This window comes from Emydura macquarii, unplaced genomic scaffold (genome assembly GCF_026122565.2).
Source record: "Emydura macquarii macquarii isolate MOO-44397 ecotype Brisbane River unplaced genomic scaffold, CSIRO-AGI_Emac_v2 contig_1229, whole genome shotgun sequence".
Classification (NCBI taxonomy): domain Eukaryota; kingdom Metazoa; phylum Chordata; order Testudines; family Chelidae; genus Emydura; species Emydura macquarii.
Window position 1 is genome coordinate 2214245 of NW_027131366.1, and position 24462 is coordinate 2238706.

The following is a 24462-nucleotide window of genomic DNA, read 5'->3' on the forward strand; positions in this document are numbered from 1 at the left end:
AAGATAGTAGCCAATAGCTCTGAAATCACATCAGCTAACTCCCTCAGCACCTTCGGATGCATTGCATCTGGCCCCATGGACTTGTGTATGTCCAATCTTTCTAAATAGTCCTGAACCTGTTCCTTCAGCACTGAGGGATGTTCACCTCCTCCCCATTCTGTTATGCCCAGTGCAGTAGTTTGGGAGCTCACCTTGTCTATGAAGACAGAGGCAAAGAAGGCATTGAGTATCTCAGCTTTCTCCACATCCTCTGTCACTAGGTTGCCTCCCCCATTCTGTAAGGGGCCCACACTTTCCCTAATCTTCCTCTTGTTGGTAACATTCCTGTAGAAACCCTTCTTGTTCCCCTTTACGTCCTTTACTAGCTGTAACTCCAGTTTCGCTTTGACCTTTCTGATTTCATTCCTGCATGTTCGAGCAGTAGTTTTATAATCCTCCCTAGTCATCTGACCAAGCTTTAACCACTCATATCAATAGTATAACTCCTATTTCTAGCTCTTCAGAGCCATGTGATATCAGACATGAAAGATACCAAATACATTTATATGTCTAGAAGACTTGTCAGTGCCCCAAGAATGAATCTTGCCCGTCCTGGGCCTCAGGCAAGTGTAGTAATTGGATGGGAAGCCCACATTTAGAGGAGAAGGAAGAAATGTTTCTCTGGTAAGTTAGTATGGAGAAAGAATAGCTCAGGCATGTTAGAATAGGTGCTAGGGAGATGAATTAATAGGCAAAAGTAGTTAGAGGGACATGATAAATGAACATATCTCACAGTTCTGTAATTTATTACATTGATATATATGCAGTGTGTGTATGTATGTATAAATGTTGCCATCCTGTTTCTTGAAAAATTCTCGGCTCCATAAACTCTTACTCATTGTTTAGTCTCTGCTCATTTGCACTGGGTGATATTAGGACTAACTAGATAAGTCTTTCATAATGATGGTTTGTTACATGTAAGGTGTTTTGGTACTACTGGTACTGGGTGCATTGGAAATACTTCCATGGAAAATGATTCTTGAAGCGTGCTACATGAGAGCTGATGATGATGAAGTGATACAGATTCCAATTTGTTTGCTCACGAGCACATTTCAGGGTCTGAATTTCTCTTCAGCTACACACATGCGTGTTATAAACAGCAGGGAATAATTGCTAAGACATGGGTCTGAGTTGAAAGATTGTGTAATTCTATTAAAGCCAAGGCAGTGCCACCTTGTTTACATCAAGTCTGAATTAGACCAGCAACAGTAATAATAGGAACTTTGGTATCTGCAAAAACTTGTTTTTGCTATTGCAATACAAAATTACTAATCTCTGCAAAAGCTATTAGGCTGGCATCAGGTTATACTCAGATAATATATCGGAACTGTAAGCTGCTAATGATTTAGCTTCTTGCCCCTCCCCTTAGTAAGCCAGGTGGAGATATCTTGAGACTTTCTTTGCTCAATCAGATGCAATGAACTAAGTTGGCTACAGGATGCATGGACAGTATGCAGTGCCATTAACAATGAGGCAAATAGCACCATTTCAGTTGTGAAATATTAGCTTTGTCACCTTTGCATAAGCAGAGCTTCCATTGTATGTCCCTGCTCATTGCACATTTTTCTTGGCCAGTTCCTGCATTCTTCATGTACTGCACCCCTTAAGGTGCTTAAAGGGTTAAAATAATGCAAGGCTATGTCCTTTCTCTGCTTTCCAATAACCCACTATCTTCCATTTGGATTTTGATGTAGTCACAGAACAAGTCAGTTTGTTCCATTAAGAGAGCAGTTGCTTTTTCTGACCAATAAAAGCAGCTTCCATTGTTTGTCTTGCGCTCTCTCGTTGTCTTTTTTTTTTTCTTTTGTTTAGCTTGGCTATTTTTGTTAGCTTATTATATGATGTACAAAAAGCATAGGGCAGTGAACGAAATAGGAGACAGTAAAAGCAGAGATCTCCAAGTAGGGGCGGAAAGCTGAGGCTCTCCTTTGGTGCCCCTGTTATCCTTCTGACTCTGCTCGCAGTTAGTAGCTGCTGGAGGCTATTCACTGTGGAAATGTCGCTTTTTGTCATGGTAACGTCAAGCTGACAGTTAACAAAGTGAACAGATGTCAGTGAAAGGTCTCCTTGGAATGGAAGGGGGGGAGGCTTCTCTTTCAAGTGCCTTGATGGCAGCAAGTTGCAAAAAAAAAAACCCAGATTTTGTTCTGCTGGCAATATGATATAATCGTCTCTGGGCCACACGTGATTCTGTGCTTTGAAGAAACAAATCGGTGGCAGTAATTTACTTGGGTAGTCGAATGTCCGTAACAAACGACTTTCTTCACCTTCACATGGTGTTGCTCTTCTGTGCATAACTCCTCCCTCCTCCAAAGGATGCATAGTGGCCAAGATGTCAGAAAGCATTAACTTTTTGAAACCAAAGGTGGCCATGTCTACACTAGGAGCCCTTCCCTGGTACCAGTATGCAATACCAGCAATGCTGTGTGGCTGCAACTTATACTGGGGAAAACTGCACTTTTTCTGGCCTAGCTTATTCCAGCCTTCTTTGAGCGAAACAAGTTATACCAGTAAAGTGCAAAACTGAATCTGCACTAGGGGCTTCTGCCAGCACAGCTGTGCTGGCAGTCGTAGGTCACAACTCGTCACACCTCTGACCAACATAGTTATCCTGGCAGAAGTCTGAAGTGTAGATGTGGCCTAAAGGAAAAAAATCCAAAAGGCGCAGGGTGAGTGGGGTGTTTGGAGGGCGTGGAAACTTGTTCAGGGGTTTAGCACCCATTTTTAACACCCCCCCCATGGTGCTCGCTTTTGTATGGGGACTCTAGCAGTTTCTGTCCCTTGACTCACTCGGGTAGAGTATTAAAATTGCAGCATGGCCTGGATCTCAGACTGGCATTGGTGTAAGGAGTTCTAGGGTCTTTTCTCAGCTCTGTCGCAGGCTTCCTATGTAACCATGGGCAACTAACTTATTGCTTTTGTTCTTTATCTTCTCCATCTGTACAAAGCCCTTGAAATTCTGTGCAAATTACCAGCCTGTGACAATCCACTCACCAACTAGCTTTTGCCAAGGTGAGGGATAGAGAGCTCTACTGTAGAGCAGTGCTTAGAAGAATCACATGATCTTTGCCTCAAGATTCCTCGTTGGCCCCTCAAGAAAAAATTATGCATGCACTGTTGTGGAATAGGATAAATCTTCTGGCTAGTGCCCTGCTGCCGGATGATGGCCAAGGTTTCTAAAAACTGATAAACTGGATAGGCACCGACTCTGGTGGTAGATCCTGGCAGCGATAGTGTATGTAAAACTGTATCCAAACCGTAAGGGGACACTCAAAGTAAACTGACCCCAAAGTTAATCTACATTTAAAATACAAGACTCCATTTTGTCAGGTTATCATTTTCCTATTAAAACTTACCAACAGCTTTCCTGTGTTAGATAAAAGCACAACAAAACCAAGTATTCTTTAGAATACCTATTTTAGTTTTTACACTGTTTAATAAATACACTGTAGCAGCAGTTCCCCTGTGACTGAAAGCCCAGAGAAATGGTGCCGAGTTGCTGCAGGGAAGCCTGGAAGCACACTAATCTCATCTGTTTGGGTATCTTTTTTTACACACAACCACAGCAACTAGAAATAAAAACATTTCATTTGCTCTCACACTAACTCACTCCCTGCGTATCCTCCCACCGAAGTGCTCCCTTTGTCTCCTTCTAGCCCTGTTGATTTCACATCTTCTCTCAGGTTGGCTCTCTGAGCTTAGACCAGCTTCTGAATTCTCATACTCAGTTACCCTTCTTTCTTCTTTCCAGGCCTCTTTAAAACTCATTTCTTCTACTTATCCTTCACTTATCTCTGCACCTTCTCATGGCTACACTGTTGTCCCATGTGCGCTATTGGTTTGAGAAAGAAAATAAAGTTTTCTACACCGGGACTCTCTCTCTCTTCACATTCTGTGTAATGCTAGGTTTATTTTGCAATAATATATTTATAAAATAAATATGCACTGCATATATACAAAAAGTTTTATACTTGATTGCAAACCATTGCCAGTTTTAAGCTCTAAGTGTGTTTCAGAAATTAAGCATGGTTTAAATTTATTTTTTTAACAGTTTCTATTTATTTTTGGGGAGAGAAAAGTAAGTTGATCACCAATAGATTTTTATTTGTTTCTATAATTTCAGTGGAAAAGATTGGTTTATTTGTAAGCATTTTTTCTATTTTATCCATTTAAATTTTAAGAGTTATAGGAAAATTTTGTCAATGGAATGCAGACTAATGACAGCGGATGTTGAGATTCAAAAAGTTAAAGCTAGCTAAATGACACCTCTTCAGGAGCTCCACTAGAATCATAGAATCATAGAGTTGGAAGGGACCTCAGGAGGTCATCTAGTCCAACCCTCTGCCCAAAGCAGGAGTAACCTCAGCTAAATAATCCCAGCGAGGGTTTTGTCAAGCCGCAGCTTAAACACCTCTAAAGATGGAGATTCCACCACCTCCCTAGGTAACCCATTCCAGTGCTTCACCACTCTCCTAATGAAAAACTTTTTCCTAATGTCCAACCTAGACCGCCCACACTGCAATTTGAGACCATTGCTCCTTGTTCTGTCATCTGCCACCACTGAGAACAGTCTAGCTCCATCCTCCCTGGAACCTCCTTTCAGGTAGTTAAAGGCTGCTATCAAATCCCCCCTCATTCTTCTCTTCTGCAGACTAAATAAGCCTAGTTCCCTCAGCCTCTCCTCATAAGTCTTGTGCTCCAGCCCCCTAATCATTTTTGTTGCCCTCCACTGGACTCTCTCCAACTTGTCCACATCCTTTTTGTAGTGGGGGGCCCAAAACTGGACACAATACTCCAAATGCGGCCTCACCAATGCTGAATAGAGGGGAATAATCACTTCCCATGATCTGCTGGCATTGCTCCTACTAATGCAGCCCAATATGCTATTAGCGTTCTTGGCAACCAGGGCACACTGCTGACTCATATCCAGCTTCTTATTCACTGTTACCCCCAGATCCTTTTCTGCAGAACTGCTGCCTAGCTCGTCGGTCCCCAGTCTGTAGCTGTGCATGGGATTCTTCTGCCCTAAGTGCAGGACTCTGCACTTGTCCTTGTTGAACCTCATCAGATTTCTTTTGGCCCAATCCTCTAGTTTGTTTAGGTCCTTCTGTATCCTATCCTTACCTTCCAGGGTATCTACCACTCCCCCTAGCTTAGTGTCATCTGCAAACTTGCTGAGGGTGCAATCTACCCCATCCTCCAGATCATTAATGAATAAAACCGGCCCCACCACCAACCCCTGGGGCACTCCACTTGTGACCGGCTGCCAGCTAGACATGGAGCCATTGATCACTACTCGTTGAGCCCTATGCTCTAGCCAGTTCTCTGTCCATTTTATAGTCCATTCATCCAACCCATACTTCTTTAGCTTGCTGATAAGAATATTGTGAGAGACCATATCAAAAGCTTTGCTAAAGTCAAGGTATATCATGTCCACCGCTTTCCCCATATCCACAGAGCCCATCACCTCTTCATAGAAAGCAATCAGGTTGGTCAGGCATGACTTTCCCTTGGTGAATCCATGTTGACTGCTCCATGACTTTTCCAGGGATTGAGGTGAGGCTGACCGATCTGTAGTTCCCTGGATCCTCTTTCCTCCCTTTCTTGAAGATGGGCACTATATTTGCCTTTTTCCAGTCATCAGGGACCTCCCCCAATTGCCACAAGCTTTCAAAGATAATAGCCAATGGCTCTGAAATCACATCAGCCAACTCCTTCAGCACCCTCGGGTGCATTGCATCTGGCCCCATGGAGTTGTGTATGTCCAATCTTTCTAAGTAGTCTTGGACCTGTTCCTTTAGCACTGAGGGATGTTCACCTCCTTCCTATTCTGTGCTGCCCAGTGCAGTAGTCTGGGAGCTCACCTTGTCTGTGAAGACAGGCAAAAAAGGCATTGAGTACCTCAGCTTTCTCCACATCCTCTGTCACTAGGTTGCCTCCCTCATTTTGTAAGGGGCCCACACTTTCCCTTATCTTCCTCTTGTTGGTAACATTCCTGTAGAAACCCTTCTTGTTCCCCTTCACATCCCTTGCTAACTGCAACTCTAATTGTGCTTTGGCCTTCCTGATTTCATTCCTGCATGTTCGAATAGTATTTTTATAATCCTCCCTAGTCATCTGACCAAGCTTCCACTTCTTGTAAGCTTCTTTTTTGTGTTTAAGTTCACCAAAGACTTCTTTGTTAAGCCAAGCTGGACGCCTACCATATTTGCTATTCTTTCTGCACATCAGGATGGTTTGTTCCTGTGCGTTCAATAAGGTTTCTTTAAAATACAGCCAGCTCTCTTGGATTCCTTTCCCACTCCTATTAGCCTCCCAGAGGATCCTGCCCATCAGCTCCCTGAGGGAGTCAAAGTCTGCTTTTCTGAAGTCCATGGTCCGTATCCTGCTGTTCTCCTTTCTTCCTTTTGTCAGGATCCTGAACTCGACCATCTCATGGTCGCTGCTGCCTAGGTTGCCACCCACTTCTACTTCCCCTACCAAATCTTCCCTGTTTCTGAGCAGCATTATAACATGTTTTATACATATTAAGGTGGGAATCTAATGAGCCCTCAAGCAGCATTTTTCTTACTTTGCTTGTCTGTACATTTTGATTATTATCGATAACAATATTCTTTCGTTGGTTTGTGTGTGTACAGTCAAATCAATGTTTACCAAGAGTTACCCAGAAAAATTGAATCCTACCAATATAGACCAGTTGCTCACTTACTTCTCTGGTACTCCTAGATTGTACTCACAAACCTTTAATCCAGGAGCTGATGGTTTTACCACTGGCAGAATTTATTACTTAGAGATCTCCACTTTAACTATTAACTGGATCACTGCATACCGTATTATTGATGTGAAGAACTCAGACCTATACTTTGGACAGACTTTGAAATCACTTCCTTGCCTGATTTTATTCCATACATAAGTAGATCAACAGTAACTGCCCTATGTCCATATATCTCCTGCTGCTTAGTTTGCAGGTGTCTGCTTATAATACTTGGCATTTCCCTAATGCTACCCATCCAAAGATCACAAAGTTAAAGTTAATTTACAAACGTGAATGAATTGTTTCACAACTCTTGTATGTATGTGAGTGTTTAGCCCGGTAAGCTGAGGCAAGTAAATGATGTCTCTTTGTAAAACTTTAACAACTTAGCAGCTATATATCCAAGTAGCCCTGAAGTCATTTTATGTACTTAAGACCAGATTCTGCCACACTTCTTCACACTGAGAAATGCTTACTCCATGAGTAGCCAAGATACTACTCAGTATGAGGAAGGGTGGTGGACTATAGTCCCTAGTCTCTTTTGGGGTTTAACTGGCAGACTTTCAGTCTGAAACGGACACCAAGAAAGATGCACTGATTACCAGACTTGCGATGATCTGTCTACGTGCTCTTGGCTGAGTTTTGTATGTTCCATTTCGAGTCATTTGTGAAGCCTGATTCATACAGAGGTTTTGAACTTGATAATGTGTGCTAAAATTTTCATTTCTCACTGAAACATGAATTTGGACAGGCCAGTCATTTCTAAAATCCCCCAAGGACTATCTCCCGATTCACTACCCACATCCCCAACATCCAGCTATGTTTCTGTTTTTAGTCTTGTCTTGCTTGCTCTCAGTTTAACATTGCAGGAGTTCAAGCTTCTCTGAAAGCTGAAGTTAACATCCCAGTGCTCTCTCTAAACAAGCTTGGAAATAGCTCCAGCCTGTGGCTGGCTTTTCTTCCTCCTGGTATCAGCCTCTTGGATCAGCAGCTTGTGTTACAATATTTTCCCCAGTGTGTGTGGTTCTTTTCAAAGCACAGCAAGAATGAACAACATGTATATTGAATTAAAGTAGCTGGGTCAGATTTTGGTAAAGAGGCTGTCTGTGTGTGGGGCTGTGTTTTGAAGTGGGGCATTTTACACCTTTGGAGATAAAGTAATACAGCTATCTCATATTCTGTGTTCTAATTCTTTTCTACCTGTGAGGTCTGTGTACTTCCCCACTCCCTAGTACAGCTTGTACAACATCCTTCTCTTCAGACCTCACATAATGGCTATCATTCTTATGGTCAAAAACAGTGGCCCCCAAACTTTAGATCGACACCCTCCCCCCTCCAGCTGGGGCTGGGAGTGGGGCCACAGTCGGGGCCAGAGACCTTAGCGGGCAGCAGCCAGCGGCCGAGGCTGGGAGTGGGGCTGGGAGCTGAGGCCAGAGCCATGGCTGTGGGGTGGGGCTGGAGCAGAATGGGACAGCATGGTGCTCTCTCCCAGCCCGCACAGGGGCTGGCTCGGACCCTGCGGTGCCCCTCCCAATGTTCTTCCATGCCCCTGTAGGTGTGTGTGCCCCACAGTTTGGGGACCTCTGATCTAAAGGAGCAAGATGGCTTCCTTTTTGAATCTCATGAATGTGCTTCTTAACTTTACACAGTAATCATTGCTGAGCAGCATGAGACATCCCCTTTTCCCCACACTATCCAGGGGCTGAAATTTTGCTTCCACAGCAACCCCAGTCCTGGCGAGCATGAAACAAGACTCAAATCCAGGTGTTTCATTTGCAGTGTAGAACACTAACACTAAGCCATTAGACCAGCCCCACTGCTCGATACACAGTTGTCTCTTAGGCTGATCATTTTGGCATCTCTCTCAGTGACATTTAAGATGCCTTTTTACAAATTGATCACTTCATGTTACCAAATCCAGTAGCAGAATTTAACATAAAGTGGTATCATATGCCAAGTGGTGTCTATTAGTAGCAATGGCTGTGTATTTTGGCTTCTCTGAGCAGAGTTAGAAAACGTTCCTCTATTTAAGATCGATAGTAAAAACAATTTTTGCAAACATCTTGATATATCAGCTTTGTAAATATCCACTCAGGAGGGTAAGTGGTTTTTTTGATGGGGAAGTAACATTTTGTTACATTTTTCATTAACACTTTTTCATTAACAGACAGAATTTGTGGCTGGGCTGGTAAAAGTTTATGGCAATTTTGCAAGTAGATATAAAGTTTCATCCTAAAAATTGCAATATACTTAATGATCCAGGGTTAGAATTTGATGTACAATATCAAGGTGCACACACATACATCCCATGCTCAAACTGAATGGAAAAATAATTTTTGTTTAAATAGGTATTTACAGGTGTTATGGTGAATTTTAAACCACTTTAATTCTATTCTGTTGATTTGTAGTATTTCTTTTCAGTGTGTGTTGGGTTAAACCATTATGAGCCCTTGAGACCTCCACAAATTAACTGAATGTATGTTGAACAGATGGATTGCATTTTAGCTGGTTACATCTGTAATTTTGAGTGACAGCCCTTTAAGACAACACAGTTTATTCCCTGCTACTGCAGAAACCACCCCTGGACAATTTGGAGGCAAAATTAAATAGAAGTCGAGAGTAATTTGTCTGGATACTGTTATAAGCGTGTGAAGTCACTTGCATGGTCTTTGAAGGGAGTTGAGAATAAATCAATAAGTTTTTTATTTCCAACCAGTGGTTAAATTAGTAAAATGTGCTGCTGGCGATAAAACCCGGAGGACACAGACCTCCACAAATGGATTTTCCCTTTTAGGGTCAAATCAATAGTGCCACTAGGACCCAGTTCTAGTGCTGCATATTGCATGGAAATAAGTGATTGACATTTCTGAGTCAGGGAGTCAAGGGAATAAAGTTTGTGGCATAATGAATGACTAAGTAGAAGTAATCTTAAAATGTGCATGCTATATTTTGTGAACCCTTGTCTTACACTGTTAGGTATGGCAGTTTTTGTATTTTGTTTGATAAAGTAATAAGCACAGAAAAGATTACTTTGTGGTATGTATATCGGGGGAGAAGCTTTTTACATGGAATGGATTCAAACTTCAAGGAATGGAACCAACGTCTTAAAATGCAATAAGTTATGTCTAGGGTTGTCAAACAATAAAAAAAATTAATCACGATTAAGCGCAGTTTTAATTGTACTGTTAAACAATAATAGAATACCATTGATTTAAATATTTTTGGATGTTTTCCCTATTTTCAAATATATTGATTTCTATTGCAACACAGAATACAATGTGTACAGTGCTCACTTTATATTATTTTTGATTGCTTTTGATTGTAAAAAAGATAAAAGAATCAGTATTTTAATTCACCTCGCACAAGTACTGTAGTGCAATCTCTTTATCATGAAAGTTGAACTTACAAATGGCAAATTATTTTTATTTTATTTATTTATTATAATTCCCTACAGCTGAGGGAGCCCATCTTTGCAAGGGAGGCTAGATTTTACCTCAGGGACTCATGGCAGGAAAGGAGAGGCTGGTGCAGGGAGGCTGAGCTCGCCGGGCCCCTGTTCTCTAACTTTTTATGCTGGCAACTCCATTTGGACTTTAAAAAAAAAATAAAAAAAAAAATTGTGGAACTCCCCCTCCTACTCCATCTAGAAATAATTGTGAACCCCTACTTTCAGCCCGGCTGCGGGCTCTGAGCTTCAGCCCTTCTTGGGGTACGGGGCTCAGGACTTCTCCAGGCTCCAGCCTCTCTTGGGGTGCGAGGCTTCAGCCCCGCTCAGAGTGAGAGGCTCAGTTCTCCAGCCCAGCTTGAGGCTCCAGCCCAGCTCAGAGCTGCAGGTTGGGGCTTCAGCCCCACCATTTCCAATGCCTCCCTCCCTGCCCAGAGTCATGTGATTGACGCATTAAAAAAAAAAAGCATTAATTTTGTTTTCAATTAATTGCAGGCATCATCTGCAATTAATTGGCAGCCCTGGTGCCATATTTTAATAATATTTCAGTAGCCACTTATATACGCCAAGACATTCATCTTATCAGAACTTCTATTACATGACATGCACAGTTTAAAATCAGCAATTTCTGTTAAGATCCCCTGCCCTCCCTCATGCCCTCTTCAAGACCCATGTCTGCTGCTATTTCTGCAAGACATCATCCAGTCAGTGGTGGTTTTGTTGTGTGCCAGCCAGGAATAGCCATGTTTTAAACAATAACAGTAAATTTGGGATCTTCAGAAATAATCAGGTATGCAGTATCTCTGGGTGTAACTCTGGGATCTTATTTTCATTTCCCACCTCCTCTGTCTGCCCTTGCCTCCTATTGTTTGTTTGTCACATTTGCTTGTTATACTTTGTCAGTCGATAAGCTAATTGGGGAAAGGGTTGTTTTCTAATGTGTTTGTATAGCATGTAGCATGAAAGGGCTCTGCTCCTGGATTGGGACTGCTGTGTTCCCGTAATACCATCACTAATTATCAGTTTTTTTATTATCTGACCGATAATGTGTCTCTGGATTGGTGGAAGATGCCTATATGGAGGTTCTCTTTATAGTGCCTGTTGTCTGTAGAATAACCCTCTGTGTGCTGCCGAGACTCTGTTAAACTTTTTAATTGAATGTTGCAGTTTAATTGAATGTTGCCCATGCTGCTCCTGTGTTGGGTTTATTTTTCTCTCCTTTTGGCTACTACTGCAATTATCACCCCCCCTGCCCATTCCCATACACATAGTATAGTTAAGATGAGATGTGATTCCTTTACTTTGCTCTTCTGCTGAAATTCCATTCTGTGATTGTCAGGGTTGATTCATCTCAATAGGTGAAGCAACATTATTTTATTGGCTTTTAGTTGCCATTTGATGAGGTTTTGGAATTGTGCTTTTTAAATTCCTGGTTTTCAAAAATTGCCCTTGAAACACTTGTAATCGTATTGTCCATCAAATAATAAATACAATTGTTGCAGAAGAAAGCAAAGTTCTTAATCAAATAGTTTGTCGTGTATATAATGTGTTGCCTGGGGAACAAGTACCTAGTTGTACAAGAACTCTGCTCAAGTATGTCTAAATTGTAAGATGTATATGTAGAGATTTTTGATAGATCTGTTTGTATTTAATTGCATTGGAATTTCCCAGCAACAACTTGTTTTATCTTGTCTGACCTTTAAAGGGGCACTGTCACATTGGTTTACAACATTGTATGTTTATTGTATTTTCTCACGTAACTAATAACCTCTTGGCTCATTCAAACTGAAATAATTTTTAAATCTAATTTACTTGTCAGTTTTTAATCTTTAACCCAGTTTGGACACTGAAGATCAAATTTCATTTCTGGTTTTTATTTCTGCAGCCTGCAAACAACAGGTTACTACTTTAAAAATAACTTTTCACTGACCTATACAAACAAAATTGAAAATGTGAATTTATCTGAGATTTAATATCATTAAATTAGTTTTGGGAAAAAAGCCTATTTTTCTGTATGTTCTCCAAAAAATTAGAAATTGCTGTGAATCAGAAACACCTTAAATCCAGTCACATCTTTGACTTGGGGCCTATCTCTCTAGTCAGTGCAATTTTCATCCCAGATGTACCCCTGGATTCTGTGATAGCCAGGTATAATGAGTGAAGCCATTAATTGCTATCATGACCCAAACACTGACTGCTGGGGGGCTGATCCTCAACTAGTATAAATTGTCTGAGTTCTATGGACATCAGTGAAGCACTGACAGTTTACTCCAGCTGAGATATTGGCCTGCGCATCATGCTTACCAGAATGAGTAGTCCCATTCCAGGTGATATTTCCAGGATCAGGCTCATAGTTTTATTTTTCTGCAACAGGTATTAAGGTCATGGGGTGGGGAGGTGTGAAACTTTGTTCATAATGTATAATTAAGAACTCAGAGAAACTCATGACAAGACTTAGGACAGGGGTGTCAAACATCCGGCCCACAGGTCGAATACGACCCGCCAACCTTTTTGGTCCGGCCAGAGGGTACAACACTGCGAGATGTCGTGGCAGCGGGTGCTGCCGTCAGAGGGTACAGCGCCGCGCGCTGCCATGAGATCTGTGTACTCTGGCGGCAATGCGTGGAGCGCTGTATGCACGAGACACAGCGCTCCAGAAGTGCCTAATATTTCGATTTATGGTATGTATGTCCCACTTGAAGTACATTTAATTCAAATCTGGCCCACCATAGCCAATGAGTTTGACACCCCTGACTTAGGATTTCTGTTAGGCCCCATATAGCGGATGAGACTGAGTTTGCTGAAATTTAGACGAGCTGCTCTCGGTCAGTAATGTCGTCTTTGTGCTGGAGATCAGCTGGTGATATTTCTCATGGTCATTTTGAGTAAGTAGGAAAGGGCCATTTGGCTTTCAGTCATCTTGGCAATTAGCATTTTCTAGTTAATTCCACTTAAGAATACCACTTACCTGGTTTGGGCATTGAATTACAATGGCTAATAGACTGCAACTTTTAGATAATTTATTTAGTGCCTTTGGATTCAGGCAAAAGTTAATTTAAATCTATAGGAGAAGCTAGTGGTGAATTTACATTAGCACTGTACTGTGATTTAGAGAGATGTTTCTATATAAACCATGTAGTGTAGCCTTTGAAAATCATGTAGATGGACAGTAGAGCTGGGCTGAGGAGAAAGTGTTTGGATCCTGATCATGATTAGACTGGGGTTCTGATTTGAGGCTGAATCACAGCTGATGTTCAGTTTGGGATTTGAATTTCCATGTCACCTAAATCTTTCAGGCTGTTCTTGTGAGATTTCAGCTGCCTCATTGCAATAAAATGAGGCCCTTAAGGTTTCAGATCCTACTTACAACAGAAGCATCCTTTCCCACCTCCAATCCGGATGCACATTTTTGGGGTTCTGGGGTTGGCTCATCTCTGGTTGATAGAGCATTTTATATTCTGTTTCCCAGGCCAGACAAGCAGAAAATCCCACAGTCCATCTTTAGAACTGGTAAACAGAAATGCCCTCCTGCTCAGGACTTTATTTCAAAACACCTCCAAGACAAAAAATGTATCCATAGAGTGATTGGTTCAGACGCTCATTATAAAGAAAAAGGATTATATAAGCAAACAAAATAAAGTTGTTTTATTTCCCCAGCTGAGACTCATTGACACAATCCACATCCTTCCAGATCTCTCTCAGCTGTGGAAAGGCCAGTTTTACATACTTCCTAGCATGCTTTAGTTAGAGTTGGGGTCACAACATCATGGGCATTGTTATAAATGTCAAAGCTGCTTCCCTGAAACCACTTGCTCCTCACTCTGGGGGTTACCACAGCTGCTCCAATAAACTATGTTTCCCAGAAATTTTGCTTCGCTAAATCACAAAGATGCCATTTAGGAACCAGCACTTTCTCCTGCACTGCTGAGGGGAGAGAAGTCTAGCCTACCCTCCAACCTTGAGCTCCCTGGAGCCACTGGCACGTGTGCTATTAGAAACTCCAGACTGATTCCCCAAGAGTGTTTTCTCCTCCTACTGATGCACAGGTATTTTTAAGAGTCAAACCTGGAACGGGGTTGTGCAGGCCCAAGAAAGTTCCCTTCTAAGCCTCAGGGGATCTATCAACCTGTTACTGGATAAAATATTAATATGTGACCATGTAGACTAGGAAAGGGAAGTGCAGTTTCATCCAATCTGCCTACAAAGACAGACAAGTAAATATCCTGAAAGTAATCCTGAGTTAATGGTTTTTAAAAAAAACCCCAAAAAACAACCCTCCCCCAAACTAGCGGTTTCAACAACGCCTCAGGAATAAATTAGAGTTGTATCAGTCAAGGAGAATGAAGTAAAGGGGGATCTCATGACTCAGACTGTTAGGCCTGTTTACACTAGAGTGTTGTCTGCGCAAGTTACAGCGATGATCAAAGAACACTATAATTACAACACTTGTGCCTGTTCACACAGCACTCGTGTCGCTAAAGTGCATCCACAGTTTGTGCTTTAGCATCAGCAGTGAGAGCAATGCACTGTGGTCAGCTATCCCACTGCAATTCACCAACTTGTGCTGCTAGGGGTTGTGGGAAGGTGGAGAGGATCACAGTGCATCATGGGTGCGGGCTCAAGGTCCCATGATGTAGTGATTTCCATCCCGTCATTCCATGGGCTTCTGATTGCGTTTTGCAGCATTTTTTAACCGCCCCAGTTTCCTATGTGCCTCTCATCCCTGTCTGAAAGGATGGATCCTGTGCTGCTCTCCACTGTTGTTGTTGTTGTTGTCGTCCTGAACACATTGTGGCTGCTCATGCAGTATATCATGAGCTCCCAATCGGAACAGGAATCTGAGGTGCCTGACCTGCTATGTACCATGCAAACAAACAGCACCGGATTACTGTATGCATTCATGGAGCATCTGCACATGGTGCACCGCCACTTTTGGGCACATGAAACAAGCACTGAGTGGTGGGATTGCGTAGTTATGTAGGTCTGGGATGATGAGCAGTGGCTGCAGAACTTTCGAATGTGCAAAGCCACCTTCATGGAACTCTGTGCGGGGCTCACCCTCGCCCTAGGGCGCAAGGATACCAGAATCAGAGCTGCCCTCTTGTGGAGAAGCGCATGGTGATCACCGTATGGAAGCTGACAACTCCAGACTGCTACCGGTCTGTCGCTAATGAGTTTGGAGTTGGGAAGCCCACCGTTGGCGCTGTGTTATCGCAAGTGTGCAGGGCCATTAATCACATTCTGCGGCAAAGGACTGAGAGTCTTGGAAATGTTTGTGAAATAGTGGATGGCTTCGCGGCAATGGGATTTCCTAACGGTGAGACAATTGATGACACTCTTATCCCAGTTTTGACCCTGGACCATCTTGCAATGGAGTACATCAATAGAAAATGGGTATTTTTCTGTAGTACTGCAGGTGCTTGTGGATCACTGTGGGCGTTTCACTGACATCACCACAGGTTGTTCAGGGAAGGTGCATGACACACGCATCTTTGGGAACACTGGGTACAAAAAGCTGCAAGCAGGGACTTTCTTTCCAGTCCAAAAGAGTCCCATGGGGGATGTTGAAATGCCTATAATGATCCCAGAAGACCCAGCCTACCCCTTACTGCCATGATTCATGAAGCCTTATATGGGCAACCTGGATAGCAGCAAGGGTTGCTTCAGTAAAGGTTGAGCAGGTGCCAAATGACCGTTGAATGTGCATTTAGCAGATTAAAAGCTCTCTGGTGCAACCTTTATGGCAGGTTAGATCTAAATGAGAAAAATATTCCCATGGTTATAGCCATGCTGTGTTCTCCATAATATTTGTGAAGATAAGGGCGAAAAGTTTTCCCTGGGTAAAGCGCAGGGGCGGATCACCCTGCAGCTGACTATGAACAACCAAATATCAGGGCTATTAGAGGGGCACAACAGGGGGCCATTCGAATCAGGGAGGCCTTGAGGAACAAATAAGGTGTCTGTAAATAGCACTGTGCCATGCTAGGACTACGAGCAAGCTTGCACTGTGTAAGCTGCAGCCACCGTGTGCAAGAGACACAAAGATTGCTTATCCTTCAATGAGTATGTCTTTTTTAAATAACAATTATTCACAACACACACAAAAAGCTGGGCTGGAGGGAAGGAAGGCAGTGAGGGGCAATGTGGGCTATGACAGCTGGATTCAAGTCCAGCTATTATTTTGGAAGCTGTCTGAAGGGATGAAGTGAACGAGGTACCAAGATGGGCTGGGAATTTGTTAGGAATGTGTGGGTGGAGTTTGGGGAGAGTATGGATGGCAGCAAGGGGGGGACGAGCATACATGAATTCAGTCTGCAGCATTATGAGTGACTTTAGTAGTTCTGTTTGCTCCTCCATGGCTTTTATCATGCACTTGTGACCTGCTAATACTGGCTCCTGGTTTTCCCTCCTCTCCTGCCTATCACATTTTTTATTTTTGGTCACATTGTGTCTCCATACCCTTTTTTTCTTTTCTTTTTGCCTCAAAGGACTGGAAGAGTTCTTGGGACATCTCCTTACCTCTTCGTGGCCATTTTATCATCAGCTGCAGGCACTTGGCAGGTGTGGAGGGGTTTCCCCTCAAGGGCACATCTGTAGAAGCACAATAAACAATGAACAGCAGCATGATTGTGAGTCCAATAACATTGATGCATTACTGTAAAATACACCCCTTTCTCACTGTCCCCTGGCAAGCACACAGCTTGACGATTGCCCAGGGCATGGTGAGTTGTGCCCAGGAGGAGGGGGCACTCAAGCTGGGGAAAAGGTTCTGAGTGACTGTTTGGGGTATTGATGCAGGTAGATAGGGACAAAATTTCAAATTGTGCCCCATTTTCCACAGGCGGAGGCCATAGAAGCTGTTATCTCACTCCTGAGAGTAAGCAGGGATGCTAGGATGAATCTCCTCCATGTGAGCAGCTTCAAACCAGGTTCCTATGTTGCTCACCTGTGTGCCGCTTTGGTCCCTGCACAAGTGATTGCCAATTGTGTGCTACAACGGGAGAAGAAACAAAACAGATCTGCTGAGGAATCTCTGGGAGAGGATTGGCAAGTACCTCCAGGAAAGTTTCCTGGAGATCTCTGGAGGATTCCCATGAAATATCAGTGTGCATTAACACAAGTTTCCACCGCACTGCTTAGCTGAACAGGGGAATGGGAAGCACATGTAAACACAGTTAGTGTTGTACGTTTCTACTCCTACAACCACCTGTATAAGGCAGCAAAGCAAAGGACAGTTGTACCTCATGTAACCAAGCAGCATGAGCTCAAAAAACCACTTACCAGAGCTCCCCTCTCCTGCATTCTGCACGCCAGAGTTGGAGGGCTGTGACTGACTCACACTCTCCAGGGTTGAGAAGAGGTCCTGACTTCCACATCACCAAATGACCCAGTCCCCTGCTCCACATCATCCTTCAACTCAACGTCCTCATCCACGACCTCTTCGTTGGGGTTGAATCTGGTATCCATTGTCTCCAGGCCTGCAGAGGTATCCACAGGTCTCTTGGTGGTGGGGTCGCCGCTGAGGATGGCTTCCAGCTCCTTATAGAAGTGGCAGTTCTTTGGTTCTGCGTCAGAGTGATGGTTTGACTCCCTAGCCTTTTGGTACTACTGCTGTAGCTCCGTGATTTTTGCAATGTGTCCTGTTCCATAGCCCTTTTCTGCCATTCCATGAGAAATCTGGCTATAGATCTAAAAGGTCCTTTGGCTGGAGCGCAACTGGGACTGCACAGCCTCCTCTCCTCAAATGCTGATCAGATCTAGAAGCTTTGGTGTGCTTCCGAGAGAACTTTTGATATGTTGGGCTGCCACAGTCAGCTGGGAAGATGCAATGTGAGCTCTCCACGCCTACCAAACAGGAAGTGGAATTTCAAAAATCCCTGGGACTTTAAAAGGGGAGGAGCAGATGGCTGCAGGGCAGCAGAGTTTAAACTGATGGCCAGAGCGGTCACGATGGGCATTGTGGGATACCTCCTGAAGGTCATTTACTGTGATATAATCAAGCGTGGTGTCTACACTGATGCTTTGTCACTAAAAGTTTGATGCAAAAAGCTCCGTGCCTCTCATCGAGTTGGTTTTATTTTGTTGCAAAATCCGGGGAATTGGGTTAGCAGGGGGTATTGTGTGTGTATATCACCACTGTTTTGGTGCAAAAAGCTGACTTTGGTCGACAAAAGTCTGTAGTGTAGACCAGCCCTTAGCTGACCTGACTCACACTTTACCGATTAATAGAAATAAACCCCAGCTTCAGTTTGGATCTGAATTCAGATATCCCTAAAGTCTGGGGTATTGCACTGGGAGGCAGAGCTTGGTTCAAGTCAATTTCTGCAAGTTATAGGACAGCTTTGATCCAAAGTTCAGCATGCCACCTGCCAATACCAAAAAAATAGATCCTAGATTTCGGAAAATGCATCCAGTCGTCTGATGTTTTGATCCTGGGAGTGGCTGGTTTCCGATACCACCCCGTTTGCATTGAAAACTGAGTATTGAGCTGTTTGAATAGGATCCCATAAGTGTGGCTTCCTGTATCAAAATTGTTCTTTCATGGAAACTTCATTGGGAAAAAATATGGAAAACGGTAATCTGTGTGAAGTGATTTATGACTTGAAGTTAATGGCCACTTGGTTGGTTAATGGCCTCCGGCATAAAGCTGACCGCATTAACACTAATTGTTCTAATAGCTTATAGTTAAGGGAGATTGGTACCATATGTTGTTGCTCTTACCTTTATTGTTTTAATCAAGTGTTAGTTTGGCTGTTAAAATCATTAACTGGATCTCTCCCAGGAGAAATGAGGATTTATAGTATACAGGCCCTCCCTGTTGCTCTGAGGAACCCCAACCTTTCTGGACAGTGTAGTTTCTTTATTTTGCTGTTCTTTTTAGTAACTCCTCTCTCACATTGGCTACCATAAACAGTATAATATCTTTGGGGCGGGGGTGGGGAAGGGACATGCAGTTTTTTTGACTCCTCTGTTTCAAAATCCATTTCCAGCTCCAAGCACCTGACAAGTACTACAACCTCCTCATTGTCTAAGGCCCTGTCTACACTTGCAGTGGCATGTAGGATACATGTAGCTATCTATCCGCTGCACTGGAAAGCAAGCTGCATCCATACTGAGATGCGTAGCTACATGTGCCGGTCAAAGGCTCTGGAACGGGGAGGCAGTGGGACACTATACTGCTAAAAATAGCAGTGTAAATGTAGGAGACACTGCTTGGGCATGTAGAGAACCTTGTAGGGTATATATCCTGGGGTCCTGGCATGTCTTAACTCGCCTGAGCAGTGCATCACCCATCTACACTGCTATGTATATCCATGCTATGGCAATGTCTATATGCTACACATTGCCATAGTGTAGACGTAGCCTAATACAAGTGTTTACTACACCTTTAGAAATAAGTTGCACTTCATTTACCATTTGCTTATTGTCAACTAAGTTCCAGTTGTAGGGCCTAATTTTGTTTTTATTTACTCCTGTTCTGTCTGTTGGAATAATTGGAAGACCATGGGCTTGTAACACTGGAAATAGAATTTGGCTCACAGATTTTTTTTTTATTGGTGATTAGTGTATTTAGATGTTTAGACAGCCTTTGACAAGGTCCTTCACCAAAGGCTCTTAAGCAAAGTAAGCGGTCATGGGATAAGAGGGAAGGTCCTCTTCTAGATCAGTAACTGGTTAAAAGATAGGAAACAAAGGGTAGGGAATAAATGGTCAGTTTTCAGAATGGAAAGAGGTAAATAGTGGTGTCACCCAAGGGTCTATACTAGGACCAGTACTGTTCAACATATTCATAAATGATCTGGAAAAAGAGGTAAACAGTGAGGTGACAAAATTTGCAGATGATACAAAACTACTCAAGATAGTTGCAGACTGCGAAGAGTTACAAAGGGATCTCATGAAACTGGGTGATTGGGCAACAAAATAGCAGATGAAAATCAGTGTTAATAAATGCAAAGTAATGCACATTGGAAAATATAATCCCACCTATACATATAAAATGATGGGGTCTAAATTAGCTGTTACCACTCAAGAAAGAGATCTTGGTGTCATTGTGGATAGTTCTCTGAAAACATCCGTTCAATGTGCAGCAGCGGTCAAAAAAGCTAACAGAATGTTGGGAACCATTAGGAAAGGGTGAGATGATAAGACAGAAGATATCACATTGCCTCTTTATAAATCCATGGTACACCCACATCTTGAATACTGCATGCAGATCTGGTCGCCTCATCTCAAAAAAGTTGTATTGAATTGGAAAAGGTACAGAAAAGGGCATTTAAAATGATTAGGGGTATGGAAAAGCTTCCATATGAGGAGAGATTAGTAAGACTGGGACTTTTCAGGTTTGAAAAGAGATGACTAATGGGGAATAAGATAGAGGTCTATGAAATTGTGACTTGTGTGGAGAAAGTAAATAAGGAAGTGTTATTTATTTCTTTTTATATCACACAAACTAGGGATGACCAAATGAAATTAATAGGCAGCAGGTTTAAAATGAACACAAGGAAGGTTTAAAATGAACACAACCTACAGTCATCCTGCGGAACTCCTTGCCGGAAGATGTTGTGAAGGCCAAGACTATAATAGGTTTCAAAAAAGAACTAAATAAGTTCATGGAGGATTGGTCCATCAATGGCTATTAGTCAGGATAGGCAAGGATTGCTGTTTGCCAGAGGCTGGGAATGGCCGACGGGGTGGATTACTTGATGAATACCTGTTCTATTTGTTCCCTCTGAAGCAGCTGGTATTGGCCACTGTTGAAAGACAGGTTACTGGGCTAGATGGACCATTGGTCTGACCCAGTATGGCTGTTCATGATCCATAAAGAACACTGCTTCATTGTTGGAGCCCGGGTTGAATTTGCAGGTCTTTTTATTTGGCGGGGAGGGGAGGGAGGAGAGAAGAGTCTGACTTGTAAATAAAGTACAGTTGATTTGCAAATCACTGGGACAGTAAACATAGCAGCCAATTTTTAGTCACATCAGTACACTTAAAGTTCAAAATTGCTCCATATCTTAGATTTTATAAATCTTGATGTATTCAAAACCCATGACTAATAGAAATGTTTCTGTGATTTTTATAATTCCAATAGAAAACAACTGCTTTTAAATAAACATTTTCCTACAGTGAATGCAACTCAAATAATGCAGCATTGAAGATCTGAAAGTAAAATTGTCTGGATGGATATTCATTGTCCATACTGAGAGGAAATGCCAAAACTTTAATAAAAAAAAAAAGGAGATATTGACACAGACAGGATTTTAAGAATTCTGTGATCTTGTTAGAGGACGGCAGTGTGGCCTAATGGATAGAGTACTGGACTGGGTCTCTGGTTCTATTCCCACCTCTGCAATTGGCCTCTTGTGTGACTTGGGTAAGCCACATTGCTTCTGTGCCTCAGTTTTTCCATCTGTAAAAGGTGGATAATGATACTGACTTCCTCAGATCTACTGATTAAAAGCTCTATATAAGAGATTTGCTATGTAAGAGTATTACTATTGTTAATAACCTAAATTGCTTCTAATAGTACAGGTAAAGATAATTGTTCTTCAGCTTAAAACCAGGTCAGAGAGAAATAGATACAATCCCTTGCATCAGATGGAATCTTTTAATCTGAATTGGGCAATCATGGTTTGATGTGAAGTTAACAGTTTGGGCCCATTTCTTATGTTAGTACTAGAAAACGAAGATTCTTGCCACCTCACTGAGAATAAAATCACACAACTAGAAGGGAAGCTAGTCATTGAAATTACTGGATGGTGTAATCAAATAATAATTTACAGAGGGAGTGTGTGGGAATGCTAACTACATAAAGTTGAGTCCCAGTGCCTTTTGTCTCTGATGCTTGAATAGCAAGAGATCTGATGATTAGACAAAGACAACAAGAATTCTTTATGCATTCCTGCTTCAGTGTTGCTCCATGCGTTGGATGATTGAAAACAAAATTCTCCTTTGCTAAGGAACTCAGTAGTAAGAGACAAGTTCATTAACTGAATTGTCAAAATTTGCATCTGCCAAAGAAGACAATGTATTGTGGAATTGATCAACAGAGTATCATATTCCAGCCATGTGCTGTGAACTCTAATGTGTTTTGCACCTGTTTGGCAACAAGTGCAAAAAACCTTTTGTTTAGCATGTCTTGAAAAGATGTGTACTGTACAACGTTTGGATAGTGACTCAGCAAACAGTCAATCCAAGTCACAAATTATGATGCATTGTGGAGTTTGGTTATTCTTATTTCCTAACGTCACCCAAGGTATTTCTGCTTTACGCAAACTAACTGCTTTAAGCATGTGCTATTTATTTAAACTAGGAGCAGAGAAAAGATGGAACATATTGCACCCAAAATGGTTTAAGAATTCCCTTCCATTTCCTTCCTAGACACTACTGAATCAGTGAAAGATTCCTCATCCATTCAGATTCAGTTTTCTTTTCTGAAATCCAGCAGTTTAAGGGGGAGAGTATTTGGATAAATTGGTGATTTTTTCTAGGGGAGAGGGGTTGTGTGTGTGTGTGTGTGTGTGTGTGTGTGTGTGTGTGTGTGTGTGTGTGTGTGTGTGTGTGTGTGTGGAGAGAGATACACACACACTATGTGTTTGTTTATAGTCTTTGCTATGGTTCTGATTCCCATAATATCTGAGCGCCTGACAGACACTAATGAATTTATCTTCGCAGCATTCTGTGAGATAGGATGGGAAATGGAGACAGACCGATTAAGGCACTTGCCAAAGGTTAGGGAGAGCTGGTTAGAAAATCTGGGTCTCCTTAGTCCCAGTCCAGTGCATGAACCACAAAACCATCTTTCCACTAGGGGGAGGGAAGGAAGAGAGAGAGAAATAATGATGTCATCCCAAATGAGTGCTAATTACCTTCATACTAGGTCGCAGAATATTCATTAATCACATGGTTCTGCAGTTTATCCCATGAATGTCACCTCTGTGGTGTACTTATCATGCACCTTTGACCACTGCGACTGCCCTCTGGCTACCAATCCATCTCCTCAGGACCCATTGTGGCACTCGAAGGTCCTGTGCAGCTTCTAACAGCTGACATATTTTAAAAATGGAGCCTGCTAAAGTTATGTGATCTCCTCTTCTCCATCTATTGTGGGGATTTCCCCACACATTCCAAAATCAAAATTACTCTTGCCCAAGATCCATGATGAGAAAGATGTAGTACTTAGGCGGGTGTCAGCTTTCCTATACTTAAAGAGTCACGGCTTTAAAGTCCAATTTCTCACAGCAGTACAGGAGATCACTTTAATAGATTTCTTTCCTTCTCCCCCATCCCCTACCCATCCTTCAAATGTCAGACCCATGTAATAATTTGACCAATTATTTGAATTCACCAGACATACCAGAATGGCTTACGTCGCTTTGGCCAACACGCTGCAGCTATAAATCCAGAAATATAGTAGCAACTATGGATTGAGCACCAAATGAACAAGGGTCATGTCTGGAGGGAAGGTGTGATTGATGGCTATGCTTAGGTATCACTTTGCATTAATTTTTATTAGTGCCATGAGACCCTTAAGTACTACATTAGCCATCATTATAAAAGACCATTTGTGTATCTCAGTTGTGGAAACTGCAGCCATCTTCAAAGAGTGATTTATTTCTCATGTGGGACTTCACCTTGTGACCTCCTTAACTGCCGGCATGCTGAAGCCTTGATGATCAATAGCGCTGTGTATTTTGTGTGATTTAATTGATTTGGATTCTTGACTGACTGTTGTTTACAATTCTCCATTTCATTTAGGAGGTTCTCCAGCAGCTGATAGTGATGCATTTACCAAATGTTTTAATGATTGGCAAAGATCCTCTTTCTGGTGAGTAGTCTGGATGGTTTTTTTTCTTCATTGAGTTGTACACAACATTGTTAGTTCCATAACTTGTTTTCTTTTGATACCGTACATGCAGTTTTCCAAACTAGGGCTTCTCTGAGGGATGGAGAAAAGAGAGAAAAACTGATTATTTCTATCTTAGGTTCTTATTTGACCCCCGTTACCATAGTATATGAGTGCCTCACAGTTTTTGGGTGTGTATTCAGACAATACCCTGTGAGGTCAGGAAGGACTATTATTTCCATTTCCTAGATGGGAACTGAGGCACAGAGAGACTAAGTGACTTGCTCAAGGTCATATACAGTCTGTGGCAGAGCAGGGAATTGAAACTCTCTCTCGAATCCTATGCTAGCACCCTAACCACTGGATCATCCTTCTTCTTGT

At 42.4% G+C, this 24462-nt stretch overlaps 1 protein-coding gene across 4 annotated transcripts in view; it reads left to right on the forward strand.

The window, feature by feature from the left end:
- CCDC88C (coiled-coil domain containing 88C) overlaps nt 1-24462 on the forward strand; it is a 129871-nt gene that overhangs the window by 38915 nt on the left and 66494 nt on the right. For all 4 annotated transcript variants that reach the window (XM_067547077.1, XM_067547079.1, XM_067547080.1 and 1 more), the window contains exon 4: nt 23994-24063. In XM_067547077.1, coding sequence (XP_067403178.1) covers nt 23994-24063 — 70 coding nt within the window. The remainder of the gene's footprint in view (nt 1-23993; nt 24064-24462) is intronic.